The 20,433-nt window shown below is 39.9% G+C and overlaps 1 protein-coding gene across 2 annotated transcripts in view; it reads left to right on the plus strand.

Annotated features, from left to right (window-relative positions):
- Positions 1 to 20,433, plus strand: part of LOC124161591 — a 68,994-nt gene that overhangs the window by 10,121 nt on the left and 38,440 nt on the right. For both annotated transcript variants that reach the window (XM_046537973.1, XM_046537972.1), the window contains exons 2-4: positions 335 to 864; positions 14,831 to 15,040; positions 20,059 to 20,288. In XM_046537973.1, coding sequence (XP_046393929.1) covers positions 337 to 864; positions 14,831 to 15,040; positions 20,059 to 20,288 — 968 coding nt within the window. In that variant the 5' untranslated portion in view covers positions 335 to 336. The remainder of the gene's footprint in view (positions 1 to 334; positions 865 to 14,830; positions 15,041 to 20,058; positions 20,289 to 20,433) is intronic.

Raw genomic sequence — 20,433 nt, forward strand, 5'->3', positions numbered from 1 at the left:
GTGTGTAAAACTTGAGAGTACAGTCCATATGTGCCGAATTTCTGTTTGATCTGACCTATTTATAAGCGTTTATGAGATATCGTCTGTGGTAATGCAATCCTCCCTCAAGGGTGCTACCCCGCACCGCGTGATTGTATTGTAGATGGTGCCAAAATGAGGTTGATAGATGAAGGGGAGTATCTGGGATTTACAATAACTTCAAACCTATTTGCAACACATTTGAGAAATATTTGTTGCAGAGCCATGAAGAAACTAGGCTTTTTTCTGTTTCATAGATTGGCTTTTTTCACTGGTGATTTAGTTTTGTTGAGAGATTGCTTTTTTTCCTTTCTAGGTATGGGTGACAGGAAGGGTTTCCATGGCGGTGGTCAGATTTTTGGGAGAGAGGAGGACTTGCTGAAGCTCATGATGCCCAACGATGAACCTGAAGACATAGCCGTGACTCTGAGTAATTTAAACTTGAAGCCGGAGGATGAAGCTGATCTAGTCACGTATGGACCCCTAGGGCAGCCTTTTTATACAGTCAACTGTCCTTTTGTCTGGACGGAATATGTTACCTCCGAATCCATTGAATGGCGCATCACGGACTTTGAGGAAAAAGTGGAATCAGACGATATGGAGTGGAAAGCGTTCTGCTACAGCCTGTACTTGGCTTTCCTTTATGCTCGACTGGGTAAGCTGAGTAAGGCGTTGGACCAGTTGGAGGCTTGCGAGAAGAGGTTGCAGGAAAGCAGCGATGATTTCTATGATGAGATAATGGATGGAATGACTCATAGCATCGAAGCATCTCGGGCACACATTTATTTCCTGAAAGGTGACAGTGAGACGGCAGATGACGTAATCGCCAAGGTTTTTCCCCTTAAGGTGAGTCTTCTCCTAGTTCACGCTTGCCAACTTTGATGAGCTGAGGAAGAAGGAAATGTAATTTTTGTGAAAAATTCTAAAATCAGAAATCTGATGATGTTCTTCATTGACTTTATACACTTACCGTATATATATCTGAATGTAGTCCCCCCTTTTTTTCCAAAAATGCCTGTGGCAAAAGTAAAGAGGGGGACTATATTCAAACGCATTTTTTTAACTTTTCCCAAAACTGAAACCTCAAAATTAGGGGGAGGAGGGACTATATTTGGAGAAATACAGTATATTGACTTTCTCTGCTATATTTTATGGAAATTATGGTTGAAATCAGTGGAATTTTATGAAAATTTACACAATTTGAATGAAAAATTCTAAAATCAGAAATCTTATGATGTTCTTCATTGAATTTATACACTTATATCGTCTTTCTTTGCTACATTTTATGGAAATTGTGGTTGAAATCATAGTTTTGCAATAGGTTCTTGCGTCTGCACTGCAGTGTTTATAGGAAAAATGTTGAGTACTTCTAAAATGTATGTTTATATAGCTGTAAATGTCACTGTGTTAAAGAAACTGAAATAGAGTGAATGGACTGCTTTGCCAATTTTTTTTTTAAATTTTTGATTAGAGTTTGGAAAACAAAGAGACCCTCATTTTTCTCTTTCTCTATGCCTCTTCTTGTCGCGAGGACATTGTTGCCGCGTCGGCGTCACCCGACCCGCTGCGCCGTCTGAGGGCGGCGTAGGATAAAATGTTGCGGAAAGCATATACTGCATATACTGTTGCGAGGGACATACTATGTTGCATCGGCGACGGCCGACCTGCCGTCCGGAGGGGCATATAAACCCTGTGAGTCCCTCGCTCAGCCCCCACTCGTTCAGGGCCTTAGAGTCAACCAGATCGGTTGTCCTGTGTCACCGCTGCCCAGCGCAGACCGACGACCGACCGGTTAGACCAAGTATCCCCTCACCATCGGCTCGTCTGTGTCACCGCTGCCCAGTGCAGACCGACGGCCGGCCTGAGCTCTCCTAAGTGTCTCCTCATCGCGGATCGGCTCGCCTGTGTCACCGCTGCCCAGCGCAGACCGACGGCCGACTCGACCTGATAGACCCAGCCCTCTGGGCTTGCATTGTGAGTGTGCCGCAAAACTGTGTCCTTATAATACCTGTGATTTCTCTGTACTTGTGATTATTGTCATATTAAAACTGCCAAAAGTAACACCAACTGCTTCTTGCTTATTGAACCCTCCTATGTCCCGTGCGACATATTGGTGTCAGGTGCGGTGTCTAAAGTTGCGGTGTGTGAAGTGTGAAATAAAACAAGTAGGAATTTTAACGATATTTTTCAGCACTAAATATTACACTGAGTAATTTAATTTGGATCACTTCACTTCACCGCATCCCGCGCGCCGAAAAGGGTTCATGCATTACGAAGCTTTTGTGTTATTTTTGTCATTGCCATGGATAAGTCTGGTGCGAATCTGTCTCATGCCTTTCCCTTAGTTTGGGAAGATAATTCCACTCACCACCAAAATCTGATGGATTTTACGTCCTCTTTAAACGTTATTGAAGGAAGTTCTGCCCTCTCTCCACCCCCTCAGTCAACTATTTTTGGTTCTCAAATTTCTTTGATTCCTTGTTTTACTGGAGAAGATGAAACGACCATAGATACTTTTTTGGAAAGGATTCAAATTGTGAGTCATTTCAGTAGTTGGAACGAGCCTCAAACATTAGGTGCAGCTCGCCTGCGTCTCAATGGGACGGCAGCCGAATTCGCAGAAACTAACCCACATGTAATCGAATCATATGAAAATTTTGTTAGATTCATGAAGGAAAGATTTACGTCCAAAATCTCGAGACTTGCATTGGAAAAAATGTTTACAAGCCCCACAATGTCTCGCATCTAGCCAGCGGTTATCCAAACAAAGTTGCCAAAGGAACGCCAGCCCCATCCCAACCCCCCACCCAACGGCGTCAGGTCTCCTCGAGTGAGCGACACCCTAATGAAAATCGTGTATGCTTCCACTGTAAAAAGGCAGGCCACATTGCAAAAAACTGCCGCGCCAAGACACGAAAGTGCTTCAATTGCGGCGAGGTAACACACACCTCTCAGTACTGCCCTTTGATTCGATGCGTTGTATGTGATACAATAGGTCATCTCCCAATTAATTGCCCAAAACGAGTCTCGGATCAGAATTCGGGAAACGCATAAGTCCCGACCCGAAGGTCGGGAAAGAACTAATACTGGCTGTGACGCCTGAGGCAGGATTAACAATTTCTATTTCAATATTAGGGGCACCATATACATTTCTTGTCGACACAGGTGCCGCCGTAACAATCATTAGCAAAAAACGGTTCCCCTTGGAGCACCTTCAAATCAGCCCTTACTACTTACCAGTGAAAAGTGCATCCGGCCATTCCCTTAAAATTATTGGCCAAAGGGCCGTGCCCTTCATGATTGATAATAGATTGTACACCCATGATGCATTAATAATAGATGGGAATTTTCCCGACTATGATGGCATACTCGGATTAGACTTTATGATGCGGTTTGGAAGTAGTATATCTTTAGAAGACCAGAAACTGAAGGTTTCTGCAGGTCATGAAATGAGATTTACATCCAGTGACAGAAATTCTAAAGTTCTTCCAATTACATCAGATGATCTAATTTCTTTTTGTGACACGGATGCTCAAAATTTTTTTGTGAAAGTAGGTAGCTCATTAGGAGATAACTACGAGGAGGACAGCATAATTCATGATGATTTGTTAGGACCTTGTGAAGATAGAATTAGCGACATTATATTAGAGCCATCAGTGACTAACTTATATAGTGCCGTGAGTAACGATGATGATATAAAGAAGGATAAGAATTGAATCACTTACTCCGGCGAGGCTGTTGGTGGGGTTTTCGGTTCGCTAGGTAACAATGAGGTCATAACAGAAATGTTCTGTGAGTCAAAGGAGGGTTTAGTCTGTACATTTAAAGCGGGAAATTGTCCGTTTATGGTCGAAACCCAGCATCTTAGTGCGACAAGTGAGAGGACTCCCGATTCGCATAACGCCGTGGGGCAAGAGTGCGGAAAGGGTAATCGGATGACTTGTGTGCACTACGCCGTGGGGCAAGGTTGCGGGAAACACGACCAGATACATTGTACAACCAACCCAAACAAAAGGTCGCAACTACTAATGCATCGGTTAAAGTTCCTCCAAATTCTATTATGTTAGTGCAAGAAAAATGTTTAAATTTGCCAGGTAAAGAGGTATTAATTTCTTCAGATGAGCATGATGTTTGTATTTTACCAATTGTAGCGATCGTGTCTAAAGATGGTTCGGTTTCCCTTCTCCTTTGTAATACGAGTAACCAGATTAGAGTGTTGAAAAAGGGTACCCATATCAATTATGAGACGAAAGATGATATTTTCGAAGGATCCCTTGTTGGAAGAGTTCAATCAGACAATGTCGAAATGCCAGAACCGCCAGAAAGCGATGAATTAATTTCATTATTTGATCTAAGTAACGTGCCTTCGAGAGCAATCGAGCCACTGAAGCAGTTGTTAACAGATTTTGCTGATACTTTTGTCCATGGAAACATAAAATTAGGTTGTACCTGCGCTGTGAAGCACACTATCGATGTAGGGGATGCAAAACCAATGAAAAGAGCACCTTACCGAGTCCCGCATGCCGTAAGAGAGATTTTAGATAGAGAAATCGAAGATATGTTGGAGCAAGGGATCATCTCTCCATCGACAAGTCCTTGGTCCGCGCCTATCATATTAATTAAAAATAAAACCATGGAAGGAAAACCCGTACAGTATAGGCCGTGCCTCGATTACAGAGCCTTAAATAATGTGACAAAAAAAGAAGTCTTTCCATTGCCAAATATGGATGAAACATTTGACCAACTGGGCGGAGCGAAATACTTCAGCTCTTTAGATTTATGCCAGGGATATTGGCAAGTGGAAATGGATGAAAAGAGTAAAGAATATACCGCCTTCAGCACGACCACGGGGCACTATGAGTGCAATAGAATGAGTTTTGGTCTTGCAAATGCACCCTCCACCTTCATGCGTTTAATGACCTCCGTACTCGAAGGAATGGTTAATAAGGGTTGTCTCTTCTATTTGGATGACATACTGCGGTACGATAGATCGCTGGAAGACCATTTCTCCGGCCTTCATGAAATTTTTTCCAGACTTCGCCGCGCCAATCTTAAATTGAAACCAGAGAAATGCCATTTTTTTCAAAAAAGAGTCAAATTCTTGGGGCATATCATTTCACCTGATGGCGTACAACCAGATGATGAGAATATTGATGCAGTTAAAAGATTCCCTATTCCGACTAACGTCACACAGTTGCAGTCCTTTCTTGGACTAATTGGCTTTTATCGTAAGTTTATTAAAAATTTTGCTCGTCTGGCGGCCCCGCTTAGTCGATTGACCTGTAAAAACATTGAATTTAACTGGTTAAAGGAACATCAGGAAGCGTTTGAATCCCTTGGAGACCACCTTATCAAACACCCAGTGCTGAGATTCCCTGATTTCTCTAAGTCCTTTATCCTTACCACAGATGCATCACCAATCGCCCTTGGTGGTCCTCTATCGCAAGAATTCGAAGATGGCGAACACATGGTGGCATGTGCCAGTAAACAGTTGAGTAAACAGCAAAAAGCATATTCCGCGACAGAACTCGAGTGTCTAGGCGTCATAGAAATGACTAAGAAATTCCGTGTTTACCTCCTTGGACGACACTTCATACTCTACACAGACCACAGGCCCCTTCGTTGGTTACTCGCACTTTCAGAACCCAAACCTCGACTTGCGAGGTGGATAATGGAGCTGAGCGAATACTCTTTTACAGTAAGGTATCGGCCAGGGAAGGATATCGCCCACGCAGATGCACTTTCTCGCATTCCCACCCCAATTATTTCAACAATTGAGCCCCTAGTGGAATACGAGCCTATGTGGGATAGGATGCGAATTGCTCACGAGCAGAAAATATGCCCCGATCTTCGCGTCCTTTTCGACCTCGCACAAAGGAATGACCCAAGCTATTTCCTTGACGACGATGGTGTATTGTATAAGGTCGATACTAAGACCCCAGATCCCAAGTTTACGATTTGTGCCCCTACCGCTATGAGGAATTACATTATGCGCATGTGTCATGACAATCCTTTAGCTGGTCATTTAGGGATAGATAAAACTTGGGAAATCGTCAAACGCCATTTCAATGGACCAGGTTTATACACAACCGCACGTGACTACGTGGAAAATTGCATTCAGTGTAAGAAAAGAAAAGCCATAAAAAAGCCCATCCCTCTTCAAGATGTTACCGAAGTTTCCTCTCCTTTTGAAAAAATATCTGTTGATATTATGGGCCCCTAAAGATGTTCACGACGAGGAAACAGATACATTTTTACATGCCAGGATTATTTTTCAAGATATCCGGAGGCATATGCAATCCCTGATCAGTCAGCAGACACTATTGCCCGAGTTTTAGTGGAAAATGTTATTTGTAGGCATGGAGTGCCTAAGTATTTATTGACTGATCGAGGATCAAATTTTACTTCTCAGCTCATGAGCAAAGTTTGTTCCCTGCTAAACGTAAAGTCGATTTTTACCTCCCCATATAACCCGTCCGCCAATGGCAGATTAGAAAGAGCGCACCAATCATTTGCAGCTGTCATTTCGCATTGTGTCGCAGGACCACTCAGATTGGGATGAACATCTCAATTTTGCCCTTTTTGTGTACAGAAATAGTAAGCATAGAATAACAGGGTATAGTCCAGCTTATCTTGTATATGGAAGAGAATTAAATATGCCATGGGAGGATGTTTTAAAACCCATCCGACCATCATACTCCGAAGACACACCTTACTATTATATCCTTCAGCGTAGATTGCAGATTGCCCATGCCTAAGCTGCTGAATATAATGCAAATAATACTGCTATCAAGCATGAGAGACGCAATGCAAAATTGATATTGCCTTGCATCGACGTTGGACAGTTAGTATTACTTAGGAATATGTCATTATCTCAAGGGCAAGCCAAGAAACTTGTTTCCAGGTGGATAGGTCCATACAAAGTCATTAAGGTGAGAAGCCCTGTAACCTTTGACATTGAAAATATTCAAGATGGTGGCAAATTTACGGCGCATCATAAAAATTTGCTTCCAATACCACCTGAACCTGAGTATTTAGAACCAAAAATCGCTTTTGAGGAATCTTCGACTCTCAACCCAAAAGAAAGCAAGCAAAAAGAAAATTCAGGAGAGCCTCCGTCTCAAAATGTAAATAACTCGTATGAGACCGAATATTCACCCCCAACCCCAGAACAGGATATCACCCCTTTGACAATTGAATCTAGGTACAACTTGAGGCCATTACCGGGTAGAAATATTAAATAGTATTTTCCCTCTCTCTCCTTTAGCAATTTTTTTCAGAATGGCACGAGTGATGACGTATAAAAAACGTCGAGCACTACATCGGGTGCATAAACAGAAGTCGGCCATAGCCCGACGTTTGATCATTGAATTTTGATAAGTAATCAGGTTGAGTCGCTCCCACTTCAGACCATCAATGGCAATGGTTTAATGTAAATGGAAATTGTATAATGTAAATGGTAATGGTATAACGTAAATGACAATGGTATAAAGGTATATGGTGAAAATAACTGACGATTCTGTAATTTTGTGGCACCAGCTATGAGTGTTTGAATATTTTCCAGTGAACTATGCATAAAGTGAACTGCGTATAAAGTGGACTGTGTATAAATAGCGCTGTGTATCAACTGCGCTGTGTTTAAACTGAACTGTTTCTGAACGGTTTTTTTTTTGCCTGAACTGTGTTTTGAGAAGGACAACTTTCGTAGCCCCAAGTGATTGTGAACACAGACAAGCATCACACAACTCATACCGCAGTGTGTACAGTGAGTGAACAAAATGTGGAATGAGGTGAACAAAACAAAAAAAAATTATTATGGCACATGTGAAGCCAGAAGTGATATGAAAATGAAGAAATATGACAAGTGAGTGTGAGAACAGTATAAATATGATGTGAATGATTTTTAATATGTGATACATTTTTGGTAATATGTCAACACCGAGATTAATTTGATGCTCCAGGACATGGATTGAGGGGATCGGGTTGGTGTGGTTGCTAGAGTGTTGGCTTCCCACCCGGAGGGCCCGGGTTCAAATCCCGGCGGTGGCAGAGAATTTTCAGAGACTGCCCGATCCCTGCTTGAGTGTTGTGTGGAGGACATTTCAAGCGCAACACTCCGTCCGTCGGATGGGACGTTAAGCCGTGGTCCCCTTGGCGCCTTTCGTTAAGAGCAGGCTAATGCCGACGCCGGGTTTCTCTCCACCCTTCCTTCCATACCCTACCCTCATGGCGCAAATGACCTCAGCTGTCGGTCGCCTCCTCCAAATACCATACCAGACATGGATTGAGTTATTTAGAGGGCACAGCAACCAATGAGCAAGTTGAATAATTTGGATAGCGCAAGCGAAACAGTATTATCGGGCCCTCGCGCCACATCCGTGAACTTCGGATTGAAGTTATTTATAAAAAAAGGGTGTTATTGCAGATCTTGGCCGGTTAACGACACCTATACTCCCACGTGATCATGTCCCGTGCGACATTCTACTTTTCGAAGTATTTGCATTGAAAAATTGGCAGGCTCAACTCTTTCACAGATAAGTTGATTACATGAAGACCTCATGATGAACAGTTTACAGTTTTTCAGGTATTCCTTGGCTCCACTTGCAGGCCTCATTTTCTTTGTTGTTGTTTACACTCTTGTGAGCAAATCCTTCCCTCAGTGAGCAGCTCACCATGAACAAGTTGATAAACTGAAACTCTAATGATGACACCAGCAAATGAAAAGTATGAGTTAACTTTCTTGATTGTTAATTTACCTAACTTCATCAGAGAGTTGCTGACTGAGGGAGATTTTTCTTTCATTGTTTCTTATCATTCTCTTCCATCAACAGAATTCTTTTAACCCTTTTGCTACTTACAATGAAAATATGCAGCAAGGGGTTTCTTGACCTGCAATACAAAAGCTGCGAATTTTCGTCGGAGGTTTTCCTGTGCTGGCAAACAAATCCCGAAAATATAAGTTTCCATGCTCCCTCCCTTATATTACAGTTGCGGGTTGCTTTGGCTGTATAAAAAAAATGTAAACTAAGAATCGAATTCTTTGGCCTTGGAGCAGAGTTTTCAACTTTTAAATGAATTCTCCCATAAATATTAAATTATATCTTGATTTCAGTATTAATATCAACATGGAATTGTTGATGCATTAAATAGGTTAAAATCGATAGTAGAGCTTCGTTCAAAATTTGACATTTCTCAGAATAAAACGAGGGATTCAATTTGAAGTGTGCAATTACTTGCAGGCAACAATTATCCATATGGCTAATTCATATAAACAAAGGATGATTGACCGTGAACCAATGCCACTGTTAGGACGTTATAAACACCGCAAGGAAGGAGGAGCCCAACTACCCTTGGAGTACGAGATAATGCAGAGTCCCTGCTAGGAAGGATCGAAAAAGGTTGGAGCTGAGAGCGTGTGATTATTCGCGAGACCCTTCTTAACGAATGTTCTGCAAAAATACTGCCTACAGAGGGAATGGAGGAGTCTCTTGGTGCTCAGTCCAGCAGTCATGCTAAGGAGAGAACTCCACCATCTTGAATGGGTTAATACAGTAAAGCCTCTTTACATCGTAATGGAGGGGACCAAAATTTGGGCATTTTGATGTATGGAGGTTCACTATAGAGAGGTTTTAGTGATAGGTACCATTTTATTGATAAACCAGAATATTAATATATTTAAACATACATGCATGCATTAGTGAACATATATTTACAATTTAATGATTACACAAAGGTAAAAGTAACTTGTTCAAGAGGGCTTTTTAAGAAAGAAATTAGTTATTGGGTTTGCTTTAACCTTTTTAAAACTCTTTCGATGTAATGTTTTTAATTCTATTGAATACAATCATATTATGATCGCATTCCTCCATTAATAAAAACCATTTAATTATGTTCAATAAATCCTCAACCTCTGTTTTGGTGGGAACTGTAACTGATTCCTCATTACCAACATCTTCCTCTAAATTCATCTCTTACTGTATCCTGCAAGATATATACATCTCCTTCACCACTATCTTCCAACTCATGTGGGGAACAAATGAATAAATCATTATCAACATTTACAAAGTCTTCAAATGTTGAATTTCTGTTAACTATTTTGTTGATTTTATCGAACTGTAGGTTCATTATCAAGCATCTCACTTTCCTCCTGTTTGCTACCACCCGTAATCCCAGCCTTGATGAAGCATTTCTCAAAAATTGAGGAAAGGCACAGCCTCTGCATGGTCTGAAGGATGTTCCATGAGCACCTTTAATGTCGTTTTCACTATTCACTCTCCATAAAAAATAAATCACTAGCTGTTTTCGATAATGCCTTTTGACCAAAGAAATAATTCCCTGGTCTAAGGGTCGTAATTTACTAGTAGTGTTTGGAGGGAAGTACACAACTTTTATATTTCTAAACATAATTCTTTCATCCTCTTATTTCACTGCCCGCGTTTTTTATTTGTGCAGCCTAGATATAGAGTTTCTTCTGTTTTTCCTCGGTTGTTTAAAATAGATGGTATTCCAAAGGTCACTGCTACATCTTTCTTCTACCTGCCCTCGTCGATGGCTTGGAAAAATCCTCGGAATGTTGTAATGTCAAGCAGCCGCCTTGTTTTATTTGTCGAATCCATCATCAACTTATAATTAATTAAGTAATTTTCGTATGTTTTCATATTTTATGGCAAATAATTGAAAATACTCCTTATAATATATTTTAGAAAATTGATTTATCATTCTTATAACGTATGACATGTTAAAGATTATAAAAAATAAATAAACACGTGACTATTGCAAAAAATAAACAAGAAATTGAGCGTAATTTTGAAAATTTCGTCGAATTGCCTTTCTCTAGAATACAATGCTCGTAGAGTTCCGTAGAAAAACTCTGTCGAGGGCACAAAGAAACGCTAGGTCTGCAAAATGACGTGATTTCCCAGTGTGAATGCTGGGCGAACTACTTCAGAATGCGGCAGCGACAGTAAAAAATTTCATTGCTCTACGGCGTATCAGCTAATTAGCTGTCTCTTCACCTAACATTGTCGCGCATGGAGTGATGTTCGTTCAGTATTGCTAGAAATTGACGTCCCGGACTCCCGATGGAAGAGTCAGATTTCGCGGCATAAATACGCACGCAAGACAGATGACTGTCGCTAAGCGCAATAAATTGTAAACTACGATCGTTCACGAAAGCATCGAAAAATTACCAAGGCGGCAGTGAGAAAGTGCTACACTGGAAAATATGGGAATAAAATAATAGCAAAATTGTATTTGATTTATTTCGAGTCGCAGTAAATTCATGAAATATTTTCATTTTAGAAACGGAAGCAGCAATGCGGTTGAGTAATTCTGTCTCCATAAATGGGAGTGAAGTTAGTTGAAATATTTCCGCCGGCAAGGGATTATAGGCTGCGCTGGTCGCCTCTTTTATTAACTGAACATAGTATGAAAGCAATTACAGGAAAATAAAGCCATAAGTAATAGAAAGCGAGTGCTATCGCGCAATTTTTACCATGATTCGAGAGAAAACAATGCGTTCTGTCTTCATTTACTGTCACTTAAAATGATTAGGATAGTTCGTTGCCTTTTTCTTATTTACTGTTAGGTATGCTCTCGAATGGGACAAAATGGCCCTAACTAATGGTTAACATGAAAATTACATTATAGTAAAGGTGTAAAAGAAAAGAATAAGCGTGAAACATTTATCGCTGAAAATGTCAATCCATGTTCGTTATCGCGGGTGCATTAATGGTCTCTAGTTGTCTCGGTACGAAATGCAGAGGTAGTTAGGCCGTCTCGGGGGTCTCTCGTTGCTATGATATATAGAGGTTTTACGATATAAAGAGGTTCACTATAGAGAGGTTTGCCTATAAATTTACAAGTAAATCTGACGGGACCAGAGGGTTGGTACGATGTATAGAGGTTTACGATGTAAAGAGGTTCACTACATAGAGGTTTTACTGTAAATTACGGCGCTAACTGCCCAATGCTGCCTGCTCCTCGGTCAGGTCTGAATGAGAACCAAATGGCATTGAGAACCTGTCTGGAGAGCAGTGCAGTGCCACCCGTATCTTAGAATGACTGCGTTTTACATGCTTTTCTGTTATAGCACCTTAAAATGTTATGTATTGTGACCTGTTGACATTTGTTCGAAGAAAAAAATTTAAGCTGATGATAAATTTCTTCCTTAAATTCCTGAAAATAAAGAAAATAAAGCAAAAAGGTAGGCATGTCCTCCAATTTTATTTTATTTTTAGTAGTGATAGAGTTTGGAAATTAAATACACCTATATTTTTCTGTTTTTCATATCGTCAACTTTCGAAGTGATTCACTGCAACGAGTTATAGGTTTTGGTCCTTTCAGAGATGAGTTGGTGTTGCCACTGGCTCATACATAACATGTTGCTGCACCTCTTAAATTATTCCAACTTGTGAATAGACCTTGCGTTGTTTACCCTCTTGATTGCAATTCTGTTCCCCATTCAGTGTTAATCCCTTAACAAGTAGATTATCCAGACTCTAATCCAGATTCTAACGACATCAGCAATGTATGAAAATCGGGTGACAACTCTCGTGCTTTCTTATTTTAAACTTACCACAATGTCTGGACTAGGAAGGTTCCTGTTTTCACCTTTTTAAGTGATCCTTCTCTATTCTGCCCACCAAATACTACTATCTGTGGATTGGGATTTCGAGTCTGAATGAAAAACACTGTTATTGTGCTGTTTCTTCATTCCTAGTGATTCATGTTATCTCCTGCTCTGTCAATGCATCGATTGTTGAGAATTAATCGATCAGCATCCAAGCTTCATTAATTCCCTCCTAGTAGCCATAGCGTGAATGCAAGATTAGGTAACTGTTCATTTATTATCCTTGGCATTAATTACACTCCTCTGACCTTACACACAATATTGTCTTGATGATAATTGTTTCATCATCATCACTAGTCAACAATCAAGCTAGTTGTTCTGCTTCCCATGTAACAGAATTCATTCACCTCTTCCACTGTGAACACTATTCAAGAGATTTTTATGATCACCGATTTTCTGGCAGGCCAATGGTGATTGCTAAGCCTAGTCAAGGTACCTAATTTCTCAGTAGTTGTTCTCTAGTAGTTTTATTCTGAGTTTAGTTTATGAGAGTCTCGTGAAAGGGTCATTATTTCAGCCATCATTGGAGCTGTCCCTCACAAGGGATGGAAAAAATGATCTTGCAATTAAGGCTTTAATGCTGAAAGCACATTGCACATTAACAATACATTCCTACAATCTTTGCAAACTCCCTGAGGGCACACAAAAAATTGTAGACGTATAAATTTGGGATATTTCTAGTCTACAGGTAACTCAACCAATGGAAGTTCGATGTAGACCATAAATATATGCGATGTATGCTACCAATGCCTTCTTAAGCTTGCGAGCCGTATACTGGAGACAGTAACACAGGTGGTCGTCCGGCACGTTCCAGACCAAGTTGTGTATTGTTATGATTATTTGTATGAGTTGCGAGCAGTAGTGAGAGCTTCGTTTGTGATGTGTGTTGGTTATTTTCAATTTAAAGCAAAATATCCAATGACAGATGCTCGGAAGCCCTCATATTTTGTATTATTTACAATATTAATATCTGAGTAAGCACATAAAATATAAACTGGAACAGTTAAACCAATAATGCAGTAATATTGTTGTAGCAGTCTGAGCCACAGCCGTTGGAGGGGGATATGTTTATTATAAGTTGATATTATCAATGTCACCTCATTCATTTTTGTAATGAGAACAATTTTAATGTTTTCTAATGTCTGCTATGCTTTGATACACAATAACTTCATCCATTTCCTCGTCCATTCCTTCCATTCCTTTGCAGGGATATTTACAATGAAAGCTTAAAAATGATCATCTGATATGGTCATTTCCAGTGATTGCTACAATATTAGAGATCCTCTCTCTTTCTTCATCCCTGAAGTCATCCCTGACAACATCATCTGGCCAATAAGAGAGCTGAGAGCAGCGTTTGAGCCACGTTCAGTTCTGAAGGGATTGATGACGCATGGCAAACATTGAGCACCGTGAAATGAGAAGAGAAATGGATTGGGGAAATGATAGCCTCAGCTATCATTTCTACTTTCCCTGATAAGCTATAATTGTAACCATCCTTGAAAAGAGACTGAAAATATGATGGTGTGATTAAAGGTTGGTCATGGGAAATATATGTGTAGAATGGAGGCAAATGTTGGGCAGACTTAGTACATCTCAAATTTTTCACCCAACTTGGCTACTTAAGTTCACTCCCTTGTGCCTCAGAGGCCAGACTTGTGACAATCCGGAAGTTCTCTCTGAAGAATAGTGTTACAGAGGTTTTATCAGAGCTTCTTCAAAAGTACCTATTTTACATATGTTTTATTTGTTTTAGAATGGGAAAACGCCAAAAAAAACTTGGGTTGAACTAGATATTATTACACTGAGGCCGTTTATTTGAAAACATCGAAAATTCAGAAAAACATCGAAGTATCATCTGTTGCATAGTGCAAGAAAAGCTTTTGTATTTACTTCACGATGCGGAGACACGGCGATAGAGTGGAGGGGAGATTATAAGTGTGCGTAAGAGATTCCGATGGAGAAATCGGTAACAAGCACTCATCTTCAAAGTTTGATGCTGATCCAAGAGAGATCGGTCAATTGATTGTTGAATGGAAATGGAATGTGCAAAAGTGTTATGTGTGTCCTTGAACTATGTTATGAAGTTATACAGAGTGTTTGTAAGCCCTTGTAATTGTATTGGGTATCTCAATTGATGGCGTACCTGGATTGAAACAGCTCAGTATTTATTTTTTCTTTCAGGACCTGAACAATCCTTCTAAAGGAGCTTTAATTGCTCTCAATGCAGCAGTTTTGCAAGTTTTTAGTCGGGAATGTCGGGAAATGGCTTTGAAAATGATGCATACAGCCATTAAACTGGACCCGGATGAAGAAGGCAAACGACGCGGTGGGTGGTATTACACAGTCGGGAAGCTCATGGGCCAACTGCGAAGAATGGATCACCGAGTTGAGGTCAGTGCGCACACAGTGATTTGAGTCTCATTGTAATCACTCGGAATGAATGATGAAAAAAGGAGTGCAGAATTATTGGGAACCCTTGAAACAATGAGAACATTGGTGTTTCAGTAGCGCAAGGGGCAAGACTCTCACTCAGTCCAAAGATTTTTGGTTCGAAGGCGCTCGATGTTCAATTTGGTTCGAGAGTATAGTTCAATCTTTTAGCTGTTGCTTTGAAACCACTTTCGGTTTGACAACACCGCCTCTCTAAGGACATTTGTATTCTCCTGTGCTGTGATCTGATTGGCTAACTTCAATCACTAATACCTGTGAAATGGTGCAACTGAGCAAAAAATTTTTAGGTTCTATGTTGTTCGGAAAAATTTGATCTATAATGTCCATGGTAGCGTATCAGTGAATTTCTGACCACTTTGTATACCATTTCATTGGTGATAGAACATTTTTTGTGACAAGACGGGATATCAGTCCAAAGATAGTACTCCTTCAAGCACCACCATAAGAAGTTAAATATCAATTGTTTAACTATGTTATATCAACTATGTACATATTTTGCTATTAAATTATTCGTAATGGCATAAAATTTTAACTGAGTTAATCTATATTTTACCGTGCGTTGCATTTAGAGGTCTGAACTGATGATTATGGGAAACAAAAATTTGGCTTCAACTTTCCTCGAATTACTTGTTTGTAGTGAAATTAGACATAGAATGGAAGCACTTGGAACTCTTCCGGAGAAAGTCTACGGAGGCATATATCCATCATTTTTGAAGGAATGAAAACAATATGTTACCTACAGCGATTTTATTTGATGACATTAGGTTATTCACGTCGCAACATTTTGTCTATGTATTTTATTGTGACCAGTTAGCTCAATTGCACATAAATACACCTTAAAGCGTTAACTCTTTCTCTTCTTTCCATGTTTAATATTTAAATATGTAACAGAATTCCATGGGTGTAACACATTTGACTACTTTTTAACATTTTACCAGAAGTACTAATTTAGCAACGAAACTGATTAATTCTTACTGTCTTACGCACGCTATTATTGACAGTTAATTGCATCGTTAGAGTGGATAGATACCTGACATAGGCTGTAACGAGGAGAAAAAAATCAATCTCTTACCAAGGAGTCTAAGAGAGAGATTCACATATGACATTTATACTAAAAATATTTATGAAGAACAGTTATCTGTAATGAAAGTCTAAATTTCTCATAAGAGCAGCATTTAAAAAACTTTTCTGATGCTAAATATGTGTATAACATTGGACGCTGGGTTGATAAATATTAATTCTGGCTTATTCTACTCATGGACAGCGGATATTTGTCCTGCACACGGATAACCAATTAAAGACCCGGGACAGTAATTGCTTGAAATTACTATGACAAGCTGCACAAACCATATGAAACCACTATAAGCTTTCGTTTACTCTAAACGTCCAAAAACAGTATTTTCTACTTGAATGACCGTGACTGTTCGTGTTTTGAAAATTGGAAGAGTGTAGAGTAGAGGTGGGTTAAACTGTTCACTTTGATGAACTGTTCTCTTTACTGAACAGTTTCAAAGTGAACAAACAGTTCATCAAAATGAACAGTTAAACCCACCTCTACTCTACACTCTTCCAATTTTCAAAACACCTCAGTCCAGGAGAAACTGATCATGGATGGTTCGAATATTTATTTATTGAGATCAACCAGATAAATTCTATACATAAAACTTAAATTATAGATGTGAATAAGTGAAAGATATACAGTAGACTCTCGTTATTACGAAGTTCACGGGACCGAAAAATCGGAGGTTCGTAATAACGAAGTTCGTAAGAACGTTTCTTTTAGGAATTGTCAAAAGGAATAGTGTATTATTAACGCGATTAAATTACGCGGAAATCTATATAGACAGGAAAATGCGTTTCAGTTTTTCAACAGAATACTGCGCCATGACGCAATCGAGGGTTGATATCTTCCCGAATACATGAACTCCGATATTCAAACTCGATGCGTCCCAAGACCTTGTTCCTAGGTTGATAAAATTACAGTCCGGCCACCGAGAGTTGTCCAATTACAGACAAAATGGTCTAGGTCCGGGGAGGGGGCAAGGCTGCCAGGTAAGAAAGGGAAACGCTTACAAAGTGTTCCGTGAAGAAAAGATCCGGAAGGGACGACGAGCGTGAAGGACCTAGAGGAATAATCACTTGTTCTGTGATTCGAAGAATGGGCTTATTTTGGTGGATCAGGCTTATTTCGTGTTCGTTTATGTATTTGACAACGTTGTATGACTAGGAGAGGGTGTGAGGTGCGTTTGGGGGACAGCGGTTGGCTTTAAACCGTGCTGGCGCAGGATTATCCGCCCATCCTATTGTGCCGTAATCGGACAACCCTCGCCAGCCGGACTGTATGTAATTTATCGCAGAGTAAGGTTATCCTGCGGGATGCAACACTGCATTACACGTATGCGCTTACTCACGCTTGTGGCGAACTGATCTAGCGGGGCCTGCGATGCATTCGGAGCCGAAAAAATAGCTCCCCGCGGTGACGAAGAACGGGCGAAACGTTGAACAGTTCCTAAATTCACACCATTTTCATTGATACCTTATTCAGATCATGATCACAGTGAGAGTTTCCCAGCGCCACACCGCGTAGTATCGGCCAAATCGAAAGGCGCCAAATGTGAAATTTGAAAATTTTGAATGCTCGTATCTCTGAAAATTCGTAAATCGAATGTGCCTAGGAAGATGTCTGACTGTACATCCTATTTACGAACGGTTATGAGTAGGGCACCCTGACTACACAGGAATGAAGCTAGTTATATGATGTTGCGTGTAAACTGAATAAAGAACCATAATTGACGCTCTTAGGCACAGTAAACGAGAATAACTTAAACGTGGCGCAATTATTGAAACTTAAGTGTAGTGAATATCCACCTAAATACCGTGACTTGTGCGTGCAACTTCGTAATAAAGCTCATATTGTAACCGCCGGGACCGGGACATAGGTTCGTAATTTCGTAAAAACGAAAATTTCGTAATAACGCTTCTTTTACTATAGCTTGGATAGGCCTTTTCGACGGGACCAACGGTTTGATTCGTAATAACGAGAACTTCGTAACAACGTTGTTCGTATTAACGAGAGTCTACTGTATATGTATATATATATATAAATAAGATTTAAAAAATACATTTTCCTTCAATTTTAAGTAAGAAAATAGGGACTATTTTGAATATAACTTCATACATCTTGATTTAACAGCATTTGACCCTCTTACAATATTAACATTTTACTTAATAATGCAATCTATGCAATGAAATACACCTAACCTGGCTGCAATCAGACTCAAGATCAATTATTTATGCATAAGTAGGCATGGTTACAAGTTTTTGTCCCACATCTTAAAGGTATGTTTAATGTATTTTAGGTACATAGAATGTGCATTACGTATGCACTCATTTCACTGCATTAGGATAGGTGTAATCAGTGGTGGATCCAGAGAGGAGTATCCAATTTATTCTAGATAGGATGGTGATTTTGTTCGGACCCCTACTACTGCTGGGAGGTTACCCCCCCTACCCCTCCCCCTTCAGTCCACTTGGCCAATGCGGAGAAGAATTCCCCAGAAATCGGCAGACGGGAGTCAGCCAATCATCGTCAATGGAAGGATCCATGTTACCTCACCACCCACTGCCTTTAACCCCTACTGATAGCCCTCCCCCACCCAGCAACCACTTGTCCCTATCCTGGATCCAGTGCGAGGAATGCTTAAGCAAGAACAGATTATAGAAAGAGATAATATATGTTGTACTTTACCTCTCTTTATTGTTTTCTCTTAGATAAAATGCGCTTATGTAGTTTTCAAGAGCTGTTTAAGAGACAGATCATGAGAATGTGATTAAGTGCATCAAAACTTCATGATAGAGAAAACTGTTGTGGACCGAAAGCAACTCAATAAAATGCCTCCTCTGATGTTTGAGTGAGTGGTTTAAATTGCAAGGGCAGGCCAAATTGTGGAAAATAATGACAGGAAATGATAGTGCCTGCTGCACCTGCTGGGGAATCAAATAAATAACTGCTATGAGAAATACCCCAAAGATATTTCCAATGAGATATAAAGCAATCTTCATCGCCAAATGTCTTGACTCATGTCATCATCACACCCAATACCGTTTCTTGTGTCTCTGTTGTTTATTTGAGGGAAGATTATTCTTAAGCCAGGACTCCATTGCCTTGGCTTGGCTCTCAAGCCAGAGCCTGGTAATTTAAAAAGAACTGATTTGTAATATCGTAAACATGTTAAAATTAATGAAAATAATTAATATACCCATAAGCAATTCATGGTACACTCTCGATTACACAAAGTCAGCACGACCGGAAAATTGGCACTTCGTAATATCGAATTTCGTAAGTTGGAACCTTTTTAATGAGTCGCAAAAAATTGTTTTCTTTTGTTTCCACCATTCTTTCTTACCTTTAATGGCCTTTTTTTAATGTTTTCAGTGGTTATTTACGCTAGAATTCTTCAAAATCATATGACCGTTACTTCCCATTCTTTACATGTAAATATCAACGATCTTAGTGCTTAAGAAATTTCCATTCATTTTTAAAAACGTAACCAAATAATGAATTGAAAATTTTTGTATACAAATTGAATTTATAGAAATTTATGGTCAGTAGCAAATAGCAACTCTAGCAAGTAGACTCTCATTAATACGAACAACGTTATTACAAAGTTCTCGCTTTTACGAAGTAAATTGTTTGTCCCTACGAAAAGGCCAATCCAATATAGTCAAAGAAACTTTACTACGGAATTTTGGCTATTATGAAATTACAAACTTCAGTTCCAGTCGCGGCGGTTGTGAAATGAAGTTTATTGCGAAGTTCCACGGGTAAGATACGGCATTTAGGTGGATATGCACAACGGTACGTCATAAGTATTGCGCTAAGTTCAAGTTCTCCTCATGCACTGCATCCAGGACCTACAATTACAGGTCTCGATGGTTGGTGTTTCTTTTCTTTGAAGATTCCATCGAAAGAAGAGCTGAAGATGCTCGAGAGATCCACAAAGGTGAATCCGCTCGCTGTGAGTTTGGCAGCCCTGGCAGATGCTTACCGGGAGGCCATCTCTTCCTTACGATACGACAGCACAGTTCAAGTCAGCGAAGAACTCTCCACAAAGATGCTGAGTGAAGCCAAGGAGCTGTACCAGAAAGCATTTGAATTGGATTCTCAAAATTGTGCCACCTTAAGAAGGTAATTAAGGGCTCATTCAGACTCCGTTAGCTGTCTATTAAAAAGAGCATGGGTTACACTCTAGCATTAATAATAATAATAATGTCTTTATTCATTCATGCCATATTTAATAATACATGAGAATGTCATCAAAAAAATGCATGAA

Source organism: Ischnura elegans, chromosome 6, assembly GCF_921293095.1.
Source record: "Ischnura elegans chromosome 6, ioIscEleg1.1, whole genome shotgun sequence".
NCBI classification, from domain to species: domain Eukaryota; kingdom Metazoa; phylum Arthropoda; class Insecta; order Odonata; family Coenagrionidae; genus Ischnura; species Ischnura elegans.